Below are 13507 nucleotides of genomic sequence, written 5' to 3' on the forward strand. Positions count from 1 at the left end.
TGCCCACAGTGCTGACTCAGGGTGCAGAGGCTCTTTCAGTTGCTGGACACTGCCTGGAGGTCAGCAGTCTCCTCCTTGCAGGAAGCCCTGTTGAGCTTCCAGAAGCATCCTAGCATGGAGGTGGGGTGTTCCTGCAGGGGCCTAGACTGCTGCATGGCAAATGTTCCCCTCCCACCTCCTCTGGGACAACAATGGGCTGGGTACCCACGCTCTGGCTTAACAGTGGAAGGTTTCCAGGGAGTCACCCACATGACCCTCTTCCCCCCACCTGCTGTCTGGCTCCCAAATTCATGTCACCAGCTGACTGGAATGCTCAGGACAATGGATCTCTTGTAACAAGGTACCTGGCCCCACACTGTCCCAGCAGACTTTGTGACTTTTGGCCACAGGGCTTCAGCAAAGACGCCCCTCCTGGTCTCTCCCCTCTCCCAGTCATTCTCCAAGACCCCTGCTTCCTTTCCCATCCTCCCATCCTAAGATTTCTCTTCAGGCCTTGGGCCCTCTGGTCGCATCAGGCTGTCCTCCTCCTGTGGCTTTAAGGAACAGGATCTGAATTGTAATCCACAGTTGGAGGGCATTTGCCCTTTGTAAAAGGTGTAATCCGTTCCCTGTAAAAGAGAGAGAGGGAGAGAGAAAGAGAGAAATATGGACACAATCCCTCACAAGGCAGTGAGTTCCCCATCCCAGGTGGGTGTTAGCTGTGCATCACAGGGAATCCTACCTTGGTTGAGAGGCCAAGATTCATGACCTCCAGAAAGGACTCCTTTGTAAGGAAGGGATCTCTGCTTTGTACCCATTTCATCACAGTCAGAATGTCTTACAAGAATTCCAAGGGAAAAACATATAAAGTCTAACTAGCTAGCCAGAATTGGTGAGGTCCAGCCTCAGCAAGAGACTCTGACTCAATAAATAAAGCAGACAGTGGTCGAGGAAAACACCCGATATAAACTTAGGGGCTGGGGATTTAGCTCAGTGGTAGAGTGCTTACCTAGCAAGCGCAAGGCCCTGGGTTTGATCCTCAGCTCAAAAAAAAAAAAAAAGACCTCCACACACATATAAACACATTGTGTATGGGCACATACACACACACACACACACACACACACACACACACACACACACACACGAACACATTTTATACACATGCAAAACAGACACAGGAAAAAAACAAAACAAAACAAAAAAACAACCTAGCAAGCTGGCCGTGGTGGCACATGTTATCTCAGTACTTGGGATGTAGGGGTGGGAAGTTTGGGAAATCAAGGCCAACCTCAGTTCTACACAGTGAACTTGAGGCCAGTCTGAGCTATGAGACCCTGTCTAAAAATGAAAGAAAAGAAAAAAGAAAATCGGCCACTGATGTGGAAGTAGCTCATCCCTGGAAGCTTAGTACTTGGGAAGCTGAGGTAAGGGGATCACCATCAGTTTGAGGCCAGCCTGGGCTACACAGTGAGTTTCAGGACAGAATGAGTCCTCTCAAAAATCAAATAAACAAACAAAACCATAGCAGCTGAAAGATAATACAGCCCTGCCTTGAGAGGGAAACTGAGGCCTAGAGAGAGAAGGGCAAGCTTGCATGAGGTCACCTAAGGCCAGGGTCAGGGCCAGAACTCGGGGCCAGCACCCCTGAACTTCCAACCTCAGCTCCCATGCTCCTTCTACCGTTTAGATATTGAGCCAGGAGTTGAACACCCTGCCCCTGCTCAGGACCATGTCTCCATCCTACAGGCAACTTGGAAGTGGTTTTCTTATAGGAACCCCTAGCTACCCATGACCAACAGCAGCTAGCGGCCATTGTCACATGCGTCACATTCTCAGTGACTGCCTGTTTCCCCACTGAACAGCCAGGATCTCCATGGAGACAGGGCTGTGGTTGTTACATGCTTTTGTTCTGAACCCTCAATCATGACCCGGCACTGAGTGGCTATGCTACAGATCTTAGTCAAAGGATGAAGGAGGGAGCGAGGGCTCACCAGAGTACAGGGGCCTCTCCCGCAACCCAGTGGGTCTGTGTCTTATGTCTCTGCACCCTTACCTATTCCCTCTTTGCTCATCTAGACTTCGAGACCAAATCTTTGTCTCTGCACCCCCCCTCCATCTACCCACCGAAAACACACGAGTTCCTTCCCATTAAAATCCTCCGGAGTACCTGGGAGACAGTATTCACTTGTATTTGTAAATACAATGTCTAAGAAAGGACTTAGGCCAATAATATCTAAAGAATTTTTTAAATGTGGGGCCAGAGAGATGGCTCAGAGCTGAATGCAGAGGGTCCACACTCAGTTCCCAGCATTCACATCAGAAGGCTCACAACCACAGATAACTCCAGCACCTCCCCTCCCTGTGATTGGAAGCCTCCAGCCCCTGTGGGCACCTGCACCCCTGTGGGCACCTGCACACCTGTGGACACCTGCACCCATGTGGGCACCTGCACCCCTGTGGACACCTGCACTCGTGGGCACCTGCACCCATGTGGGTACCTGCACCCCTGTGGGCACACCACAGACACAGACGACACAGACTCATAGGTAAAAATTGAAAATAAAGACAAAGAATTCTCCAAACATACTATAAGAATATAAGCAGCCTGCTCTTTAAAACGAATAAACAAAAAGCGTTGAAGATACTTCAGCAAAGAAGTGAAAAAATGCTCAACATCCTGTCATGAAGAGATGTAAATTCGAACCACGGCGAATTAGAACGACAAAAATTCAAAATGCAATTTTACCACCCATGTGGTGGGGCTGGGCTGTAGCTCAGTGGTAGAGTGCTTGTCTAGCATACACAAGACACAGGGTTCAATCCCCAGCACCACCAAACACAATACAAAAACAAACCCAGAGTGTGAAGCAAGCAAACCTTCACACATTGCTGGTGAAATACACACAGGACAGCATCCCCAAAAACTTAAGAGCCCGCTGTATGTGCATCTGCCAAATGACCTAAAAACGACATCTTCTGGGCTAGTTACCAGAAAGAACGCTATACAGAGAGCTGTATGAGCTCCTTAAAGCAACATTCATAAACGTTGAAATGGGAACAAAAGGCAGCCTATCCACACACTCGGACACACCGGCATCAGGGGAACAATCTGCCAATACAACGCGGGCAACTTCAAGAGCACTGTGTAAAATGAAAGGGAAAAATGTGTCTGAGCTGAGCGTGGCTGATTCTGTTTGGGAATGGCAAACACATTAGTCATTGGCATGGACATAGTGCATCGACACAGGCCCTCTTCTGGCCTCTATGGGCACTGCACTCATATGCACAAACCCACTCTCAGTTATGCATATACATCCTTAACTAGAAATTAAAACTAAGCAATAATTTTAAACCTCATAAACTGCATGCCTGAGAAAGGACTTTTATGTATGCAAGTAATGCTATTATAAATCTGACTTTTAAGGCTGGGTGTGGTGGCACATGCCTTTAATCCCAGCACTTGGGAGGCAGAGCCAGGCAGGTCTCTGTGAGTTTGAGACCAGCCTGGGTTACAGAGTGAGATCCAGGACAGGCACCAAAACTACACAGAGAAACCCTGTCTTGAAAAACAAAAACAAACCAAAAAAATCCCAAAAAACAACAACAAAAAAAGTGTGTATGTGTGTGTGTGTGTGTGTGTGTGTGTGTGTGTGTGTAAATAAATCTGACCTTTATGAAAACCCATGGCTTCTTCAGAACAAATCCAAGCATTTTAGCTCCATGTCCAAGGCCTTTAGTGACCACTAGACCATCTTTGCCCTGACCTCACTGTCACTTACCCACTGCACACACCATTCCCAGTGACACTCAGGATTCAGATTAGGGTTGGAGTGCAGGGAGGGGTTTCCTAGAGTCCCTCCTTGTGACTCAAACACCCAAATCTCTCCCCAAACAGTACATGCAAATGTCCAGGAAGTTCGGGAAAAGTGAGCATGTGTGTTTGGGGGTGGGGTGGGTATCAGCATTCATCTGTCTCTGCTTCCTGATAGGGAGACAATGTGACCAGGTGCCTCACCCACCTGCTGCCACAGAGGAGCTGTTCCCACCATCATCTTCTCATACGATGGACTATGTCACCAACTCCACAGTAAACCCGTCCTTCCTCAAGTCACTTTTAACAGGGACTTTCATGGCAACAAGAAAAGTAACTATATAAACGCATCGGCATTTAAAGCCACCGTGTATACTTTAAACATGCCCCAAGAAGGTAAGAATTTATTATTACTATGAACAAGGAGCATTTATGGCTCCACTTTGGAATTTTTTGGGTAAAGAATATGCATTTTGAACTAGAATTCTGAAAGAACAGTGCAGCTTCAGTGTTTTGGCAGAAGTGTATTAATGCTTCCATTTCCTTTGAAATTTGTAAAAAATAAAAGATGATTAAGAGGGACCGAATAGAAGGTTCAGTGGTTAAAAACACATGCTGCCCTTACAGAGGATTTGAGGTTAGCCCCCAGCACCCACATCCAGTGGCTCATAACCACTTGTAACTCCAGCTCTAACACCCTCTTCTGGCTTCTACAGGCACTGCACCCATGTGCACATACCCACATACAAATGCACAAACACATATAATTTAATTTTTTTTTGTTGAGCTGGGGATGGAACCCAGGGCCTTGAGTTTGCTAGGCAAGCACTGTACCACTGAGCTAAATCCCCAACCAAAATTTTTTTATGTTTTAAAGATGTCTAATAGACAGAGTGACAGATAGAAGATATGCCATTAAGCATTAAAACATTAGTACTGTGATCATTTTATATAATAATAATGTTGTATGTAAAGGAGAGTTCAGGTACATGGATGCTGTGTCATATGTCAAAGGCAACTTTCTTAAGTCTCTTGTCTAATTCCGCCATGTGAACACTAGGGACTGAACTCAGCTCGTCAGGATTGGCAGCAAGTATTTTCCCCCATGAGCCATCTCAACAGCCCATAATAAAATCTAAATGATGTGTGGGTGTAGAGGTGTGCAATATAAAATCCTTTTAACTTTTCTACATGTTCAATTTTTTTTTCATAAAATAAAAACAAAAGAAAGTGAAATCTTCTGCCAGATAAAACCAGAAGCATCTCAAGTGCTCCTTTTGTGGTGTTTATCAAGACGCTGACCCATTTCATTAATGAATGTGTTGGCTCATCATTTAACAAGTGTTCATGAGCTCCACCTCTGAGTATCAGCAAGACACTGGAGCAAGGGAACAGGGACACTCTGTTCAGTTTCTCTGTGGGCATGTGAGGAAGCCACAGTACCACAGAGATGCATGTGCCGCCCTGGGATGTGCAAGAGGCTAAGAATAAAGAGACATTGTCCAGAAAATCAGGGAAGCTTTTGTATTTACATTGAGCTGTGGCTGATACATAGGCGTTTCCCAGATAAACACTAGAGGATTAGGCCAGTAAGGGAGATGCCAGGCTGGCATTGGTCCATATGGCTAGAGAGTGGGCCAGCTAGAGTTTTTCTTTGTTATTTTGTCTTTTTTTTCCCCAGAGCTGAGTGTTTGTTTGTTTGTTTGTTTGTTTGTTTTTGAGACAGTGTCTTACTATGCAGCCTTGTATGGCCTAGAGCTTAGTATGTAGACCAGGCTGGCCTCAAATTTAGCGATCTACCTACCCATTGCTGATATTAAAGGTGCACACCACTATACCCCAACAGGGTTTTAGAATACTAGTTAAGGGCTGGGTGTGGTGTTACATGCCTTTAATTCCAGCACTTGAGGCAGAGATGGGTGGATATCTGTGAGTTTGATTAGTTAGTCTGGTTTACATAGTTAGTTCCAAGCCAGTCAGGGTTACATAGAAAGATTCTGTCTCAGAAACAGAAATGTTGTGGGGTATCCACCAGACAAGATTACTTGGACGCAGGTTCAAGCCAATAGAAAGTCTATACTAGCCAGCCATTGACTATATTGGAGTGTAGTCAGTCCGGAGCCTTTCTCATGGTGAACTCTTAAGCACAAAAAGCATATCCTGGGCTGGCACACTTCAGTTAGCAAGAACAGTTATCCAGAAGCAGAACTATAGAAATCAAAAAGCAAGGCCAGTCCAGGTAGGGTCTTTCCCAGAGCTATGAACTTTGATGGATTCAGTCTTGCAGGTGGTGCTGTATACATGCTGGGTTCCAACGGTACTTCCATCATGGAGTCAGTTATACTAAGGTCTGGGGACTGTAACAAAATAAAATAAAATGTCCTAGCCAAAAGATCCAGAAAGGTAGCCAGATGGTGGTCTCTTGTCCAGCTAACACACTTATGAAGGACCTACTATACACACAGTAGAGCAAAAAGCACTCTTTCCCACACAGGACTTAAATCAGAGGTTAGCTGATTGGGAGCTCGAGACCCAGTGGGTCCAGTCCAAGAAGAAGCAGCTGAGATCGGGAACTGAGACTAAGAAAGATTCAATGGACTCATATACTGCACCTCTCCTCTCTCATGCATGCTCTCCCTCACCTGGATTAGAGACAGCGTGCTAATAAAGGATGTGTCTCACCACCCATGGCCTTATTATTATTATCATTATTATTGTTATTATTATTATTATTTTGGTTTTTCAAGACAGAGTTTCTCTGTCTGTCCTAGTTTTTGGTTCCTGTCCTGGATCTTGCTCTGTAGACCAGGCTGGCCTCGAACTCACAGAGATCCACCTGGTTCTACCGCCTGAGTCCTGGGATTAAAGGCATGTGCCACCACCAGGCTCCATGGCCTCAGAAAGTGAAAATAATGCACAAGACCAGAGGCAGAAGCACACACTCCATTCCATGCATTGTCTCTGCTCTCCTGCAGGACTTGGCAAATCCCTTCACACACCTCTTCAAACCATGCTTACTTGAGTCGTAAGATGGGAAAACTGCTGTAGCACCTCTGCTATCTGTGGCATTACACATTTCACAACCACAAGCACACAGGAGCACAGCCACCACCCTGAAAAGTGGCAGACGCCAACAGAAAAGGGTAGTAAGGAACCAGTGAGAATCCCTCCCCCACCCAGTTTCTATTCATTTTTACTGTTTATTCCTACTGTTTAATGTTTTAATTAAAAAATTGTGTGTGTGTGTGTGTGTGTGTGTGTGTGTGTGTGTGTGTGTGTATACACATACACTTGGATATAACTGCATGTTGAGACCAGAAGAGGGTATCAGATCTCCTGGAGCCGGAGTTACAAAAGGTTGTGAGCCACTTGGTACATGGGAGCAGGGAACTAAACTCCAGTCCTCTGTAAGAGCAGCAAGTGTCCCTAACTACTAAGCCATCTTTTCACCATACTTTTTTAAATCAAGTGTAAATGTGTGTTTGTGTGGGAGTATGTGCACTTGTGAGCGCAGATGCCCAAGGAGTCCAGAAGAGGGCCTCAGATCCCCTGGAGCTAGAGTTACAGCAAGTTGTAAGCCACCCGATGTGGGTGCTGGGAACCAAGCTTGGATCCTCTGCAATTACACCAGCTCTTACCTGCAGAGGCATCCCTCCAGCCCCTCCCCGTCCCGCTGCTTACAAAAAGCAGTCACAGCTGAGGGTCTTTGCACTAACCACTCTCCCTGTGACCAGAGAAGGTGCTGCAGTTTCAGACATGCTTGAGATATACCTTCAGTCCTCATGCAGCTCATTTGTCTTGTATGAATACAAATCATATTTCAGCTACAAAGAAGATGCCACAACCCAATTCTTCTTCCTGAGAATCGTGTGCTATGTCCTACCATATATGTTTCAGAAGAGAAACCTAAAACAAGCCTGACTGCTTCGATTAGATTTAAGATTAGCTGCCTTGGGCCAGTGAAGTGGCCCAGAGGGTAAAGACACTTACTACTAAGCCTGAGAATCTGAATTCAATCCCTAGGACCCACAAGGTAGGAGAGAAATTGTCCTTGATTTCCATATGTGTGCTGTGGCACTCACACACATGGGTGTTCACGTGTGTGTGCATGTGTGTGCACACACGCACACACACACACACACAATTAATTAAAAATCTAAAGGAAGGAAAAGTTAAACAAAAAGACAACAATAAAGGTAAATGCAAAAAAAAAAAAAAAAAACTTTAAAAAATACTGTTTTTTGCCAGGAGATGGTGACACACACTTTTAATCCCAGCACTTGAAAGGCAAGGCAAGTGAGTTTAAGGGCAGCCTGATCTACACAGCGAGTTCCAGGACAGCCAGGGCTACACAAAGAAACCCTGTCTCAAAAAAAAAAATGTCTTTTTAGATATGATACTAGAAAGATTTTTATTTTATCTTTGAAATTCAGAAATTGTACCATACTTCCTATGAGCTGAATGGGTGCATGTGGTGGTTTGAATGACAATGGCCCTCAGGCTCACACTTTAAAATATTTGGTCACCACTTGGTGGAACTGTTTGGTAAGGATTAAGAGGCCTAGTTGGGTGGCCTAGTTGGAAGTATGTCACTGGGGGCAGGTTTTGAGGTTTCAAAAGCCAACACCATCCTCAGTTAGCTCTCTGTCTCATGTTTGTGGATGAGAAGGGGGCTCTCCGCTTGTGCTCCAGAGCCATGCCTCCCTACCTGCTGCCGTGCTCCCCATGGTGCTCCCATGATGGTCACGGACTCTAACCCTCAGGAACTGTGGACCCCAAAATTAGACGCTTTCTTTTTTAAATTGCCTTGTTCCCAATGTTTTGTTGTGGCAGAAGAAGATTGCCTGAGAGCCTCTTTCTCCTGAAAATGCACTACAATAAAAGTAAAGTACTAAGGATCTTAAAGCTAATGCTGGCCAGAGCTGAAGTATGCTTTTTCTTGTACACTTGACTTCCTCCCTTGAGGAGTAAGGACGGATGAGAATGCTTCCCTGCACCCAACCTCCAGCCTCCACATCCATGCACACACATGTGCACTCACACTGACCCCTACACATGCACTCACATGTGCATACACCCCACACTCCTACATGTATGCACATACATGTGCATGTACACCCTTCCCCATGTTCATGTGCACACACAGCAACTCACATCCACACTTCCATGTGTAGGTACACACATGTATGTGCATACCCCCACACACATGTGCACTCACACCCACATCCCTACATGCATATAAACACTTGTACACTCACACCCAGACCCCCACATGCATGCACATACATATGCATACCCCACTCTCACATATATGCACATACATGTGACTCATACTCATACATACATGCACATACATGTGCACACATTTCCCCACATGCATGCGTACACACACACACACACACACACACACACACACACACACACACCTTTGAGCATCCAGGCATGACTCTTCCTAGGCTCCCAAATCCTCACAAGGGCCTGACATGGGAGAATAGTCAGTGATCTAGAAGAAGACAGACTGGCTTGTAGTCCTCAATTTGCTGCTTACCAGCTGTGTGGCTTTGGGCAACTTACAAGCTTCCTTCCTCTCTCTGGTCTTGGTTTAATATATGTAAAATAAGACTAAGCACCTTGGCCAGAAAGGCAAGTGTTTTTATACACTAAAAGTATTAGTGTTCCTTAAAGACAGGTGAAGGGCTAGAAAGAGGGCTCATCTCTTAAGGGAACTTGCTGCTTTTGCAAAGGACCTAGGTTTAGTTCCCAGCACCCACATGGCAGCTCACAGCCATCTGAAACTCCAGTTTCAAGCAATCCGATGCCCCCTTCTGACTTCCACATGTACCAGGCACACACATGCTGCACACACATTCATGCAAAACATTCATACACATAAAATAAATCTTTTTTATTTTAAAATTGCAGGTGATATGTACATTTATTTCCACTCCCACCTGAGATTCACCAAAATGTGTTTAAATGAATTCTTAAAGGCTAGGCAAACTGTAGAGAAAGGGAAGGGATGAGGGCACTCAGGGTTGCAGGGGGTAAATGTGTCTAAGGAAATGGACAGAGAAGGGAGAGTCAGCCTGGCTACAAAGATGAAAAGAGAGATCTGGGCCAGGAGGAAATGCAGCCCCTCCCACAGACCCCAGGGAGGCCCAGGAAATACAGACATCAGGCCCAAGACCAACACTGAAGATGGAGATGCAAAGCTGTACCGGCCCCACACTGGCTCCTCACTGGGCCCCAGAACAGCAGATAGCAGAAGGCCAAGGAAGGGGAGGGGCCTATCCCTCCTCCCCAGAGCACCCACACTGCACCAGCCTCACTCAGAACGGAAGATTCTTCTCCAGGAAATCCCAGTAGTCCCAGAGAAGGCCCTGGAAGCGTGACAGGTGAATGATGGATCCTGTCAGCCCCTCCCCCTTTAGACTTATAGGGCATTTGCTGTGTGTTTCTCTTGAAGGTGAGTGAACAAGGGAAGAAAAGGAAGAGCCAAGAAGAGCTGGAGACAGCACACTCAGGAAAAACTGTAATATCTCCTTGGATAAGAGAGAGTCCTTAGATAAGAAAGCATCCCATGTCAACAGCACGGAACTACTCTAAGAAAGAAAAAAGAGCAAGTGACAGGACAGAAAGGCTCTTGGAGATTAAAAATATGATAGAATCAGGGCTAGAAAACTAGCACCAAGAAATCCAACCAGAAAGAACGGAAAAGGCGGACACAGAAGAAACAAGAAAAGACAACAGGAAGCTAGGAGCCGGGGAGATGGCTCAACATGTAAAGTTCATCCAAACTCCAGGCCTTCCAAGTGTGACCACAGGAGTTCAGATCCTCAGAGTTCATGGAGAAGCCAGGTGGTCGCCATAGTCTCCTGTAATCACAGCTGCTGTGGGATGTCTTTCTGTTCGCTGGGAATATGTGTTGCTCTGATTGGTTGATAAATAAAGCTGCATTGGCCTATGGCGGGGCAGGATGGAGCCAGGCAGGAAGATCCAAGAGATAGTGGAAGAAGAAAGGAGAGGCAGAGGAGATGCCAGCCGCCACCAGGAAAAGCAAGATGTAAATGTAAAAGTACCACTAAGCCATGGCTGTGTGGCAACTTATAGAATAATAGAAATGGGTCAAATTATAAAAGCTAGCTAGCAAGAAGCCTGCCATAGGCCATGCAATTGGTAATTAATATTAAGCCTCTGAATGATATTTTATAAGCAGCTCTGGGACCTTGAGAACAAGCGAGACCAGAGAGAACTTCCGGCTACACACAGAAAGGGGGGATAGGAGAGGGAGCCCTTGAGCTAACTGCTAGCTTGGCTAGTTGATCCAGGAGTTCTAGATTCCACTGAGAGACCTCAGTAAATCAAATCAAGACACTGATGTCAACTTCAGTCTTGACACACATGTGCACATGTATGCACACCTGCACATATACATGGACCCACACACATTCTCACATGCACACACACATACACACACACACACACACACACACACACACACACACACACACACACGTGTACATGTAAAAAAAAAAAAAAAAACCCAAGAATGCCAAATAAAGACACCTGACAAATTTCTAAAAGAGAGAAGAAAAGAAGAAAAGGGGGGCATTAGAAATCATCACAGACAAAACCCCAAAATCAAACTTCCCCAGAGGAGAAGGACCCGAGCTTCCAGATGCCAGGAGCACACCAATTGCCTGGCACAATGCTTGAAAATGGACTACAATACGGCACATCACCAAGAAGATCCAGAGCACCAGGGTCAAAGAAGGTCCTGGAAGTTTCCAGAAAGAAACACACAGGTCACACGCACAAGCCAGATGATAAAGAACCAAGCAGGGAGTTAGAAAGGGCACGGCAAAGCTACCGAATCCTGAAAGAAAATGAACCCCAGTTTGGTTATTTCCAACCAGACTATGGGTGAGTCGTGAAGGTGAAGAAAGGAACCAGCATCTTCACATGTGAAATCTATTAAAACTCTTACTCCCCACTGCCCTGCCCTGTCTCCAGAACCCCCAAACAAAGGGTTAAATCAAGGAAGACTATTTTTACACAAATAATACTGTCTTAAAATTACATTTAAAACCTAGAGATGAGGTTGGGGATTTAGCTCAGTGGTAGAGTGCTTGCCTAGCAAGCGCAAGGCCCTGGGTTTGATCCTCAGCTCAAAAAACAAACAAACAAACAAACCTAGAGATGGCTCAGCAATTAAAGGGCTTGGTTGCCAGAAAAGCATGAGGACCAGAGTTGGGATCCCCAGAATCCCATTCTGTGTGGGTAGAGTAGCCTGCCCCTGATGCTCACCTAGGGAAATGGAGAGCGGGGATCCCCAGAGCAAGCTCACCAGCAAGAATATCCATATCAGTGAGCTCTAGGTTTGATTGAGAGACCTTGCCTCAATGGAAAAGGTGGAAGAGTACTTAAGAATGAATCTCAATATCAACCTCAAGTCATAGGCACACACGCACATGCAAAAACATGCATACATGCATACCCACACACATGCAAAAACATGCATACATGCACACCCACACACATGCAAGAACATGCATACATGCACACCCACACACATGCAAGAACATGCATACATGCACACCTACACACATGCAAGAACATGCATACATGCACGCCCACACACATGCAAGAACATGCATACATGCACACCCACACACACATGAAAAATGGGAAAAGAAACAAACAAAAAATAATCTCTGAGCAAATCATCTGGTGCTCAGCACTGGGTCCTCAGAATGTCCACTCCATGATTTCCCAGAAAGAAAACACTCAGTTCTAAAGTGCATGTCCCATCAAATTCAAACAAACCTAGAATGGAAATTCTATTTTAGCCAACAGCCTCTTAGATCAATAAAACATGGTAGTTGCTGATATCTGTGACTTCCTCATCATTTGCCACCGGGCTTCATGTGCCCTTCATGCTTAGGCTTCATGGCGCCCTAAAATGACTTTTACCAACCCTTGACAAACCAAGAACCTGGGGTTCTGTGAGATGCAAGTGCCTAGGGCTAAACCTGGTGGTAGAGGGTTGAACCAGGAGCCTTTCCCTCACCCTAGACTGATCACCCCATCTTCTCAGCCATCCACTCACTTAACAGCGGAAGGACACAAAGCTCAGCCCACCTCCCACAGCCAGTACGCACTTAACCAAGATCTAGACTGAATGTCTCCAGGGTCTCTGCTGTGTGACTGTCATGGGGACCGAGCATGCCCCTCCTCCAGGCCACCAAGGGTCATACCACCTCTCCTCAGCCCCCTCCAGGAGCTCCAGCTATACTCACTGCATGAGCTGGTCTCGGCTTAGGTCTTGCAGGTAGCGCTTGGATCCGTTCAGGAACAGAGAACGGTATCGCTGCCGTCTGTCCTTGGTCTCCATTAGTGTGGTGTTGAGGTAGCGGCCTACCCCAACTGGGTTCTGTGCAGAGAGAATACAACAGGATGTTAGTGAGCATGGCTTGGAGACTTGCCCTCAGGCCTTTTCTCCTCCCTTCATGCCCCAGACACCCCCCAACTGTTATGAATCAAATTGTGTCCCTACCCCCAAAATATGCTTAAGCCCTAATCTTAGTGACCTTATTGGAGAATTGGGTTGTTGCAGATATAATGGGCTGAGATGAGGTCATGCTGGAGCAGGTGGGACCCTGGTCTAATATGACAGGGGTCCTTGTAAGACAAGGTACTCAATGGGGGAGATGA

The 13507-nt window shown here is 46.1% G+C and overlaps 1 protein-coding gene across 1 annotated transcript in view; it reads right to left on the reverse strand.

Annotated features, from left to right (window-relative positions):
- Positions 1–535: 535 nt before the first annotated feature.
- Lexm (lymphocyte expansion molecule) overlaps positions 536–13507 on the reverse strand; it is a 25730-nt gene continuing 12758 nt past the window's right edge. Inside the window, exons 10-11 of the mRNA XM_036178585.1 lie at positions 13093–13226; positions 536–608 (exon numbers count right to left, since the gene is read on the reverse strand). Of these exons, the coding sequence (XP_036034478.1) occupies positions 536–608; positions 13093–13226 (207 nt within the window). The remainder of the gene's footprint in view (positions 609–13092; positions 13227–13507) is intronic.

The sequence above is a fragment of the Onychomys torridus genome, chromosome 2 (assembly GCF_903995425.1).
Source record: "Onychomys torridus chromosome 2, mOncTor1.1, whole genome shotgun sequence".
Lineage (NCBI taxonomy): Eukaryota > Metazoa > Chordata > Mammalia > Rodentia > Cricetidae > Onychomys > Onychomys torridus.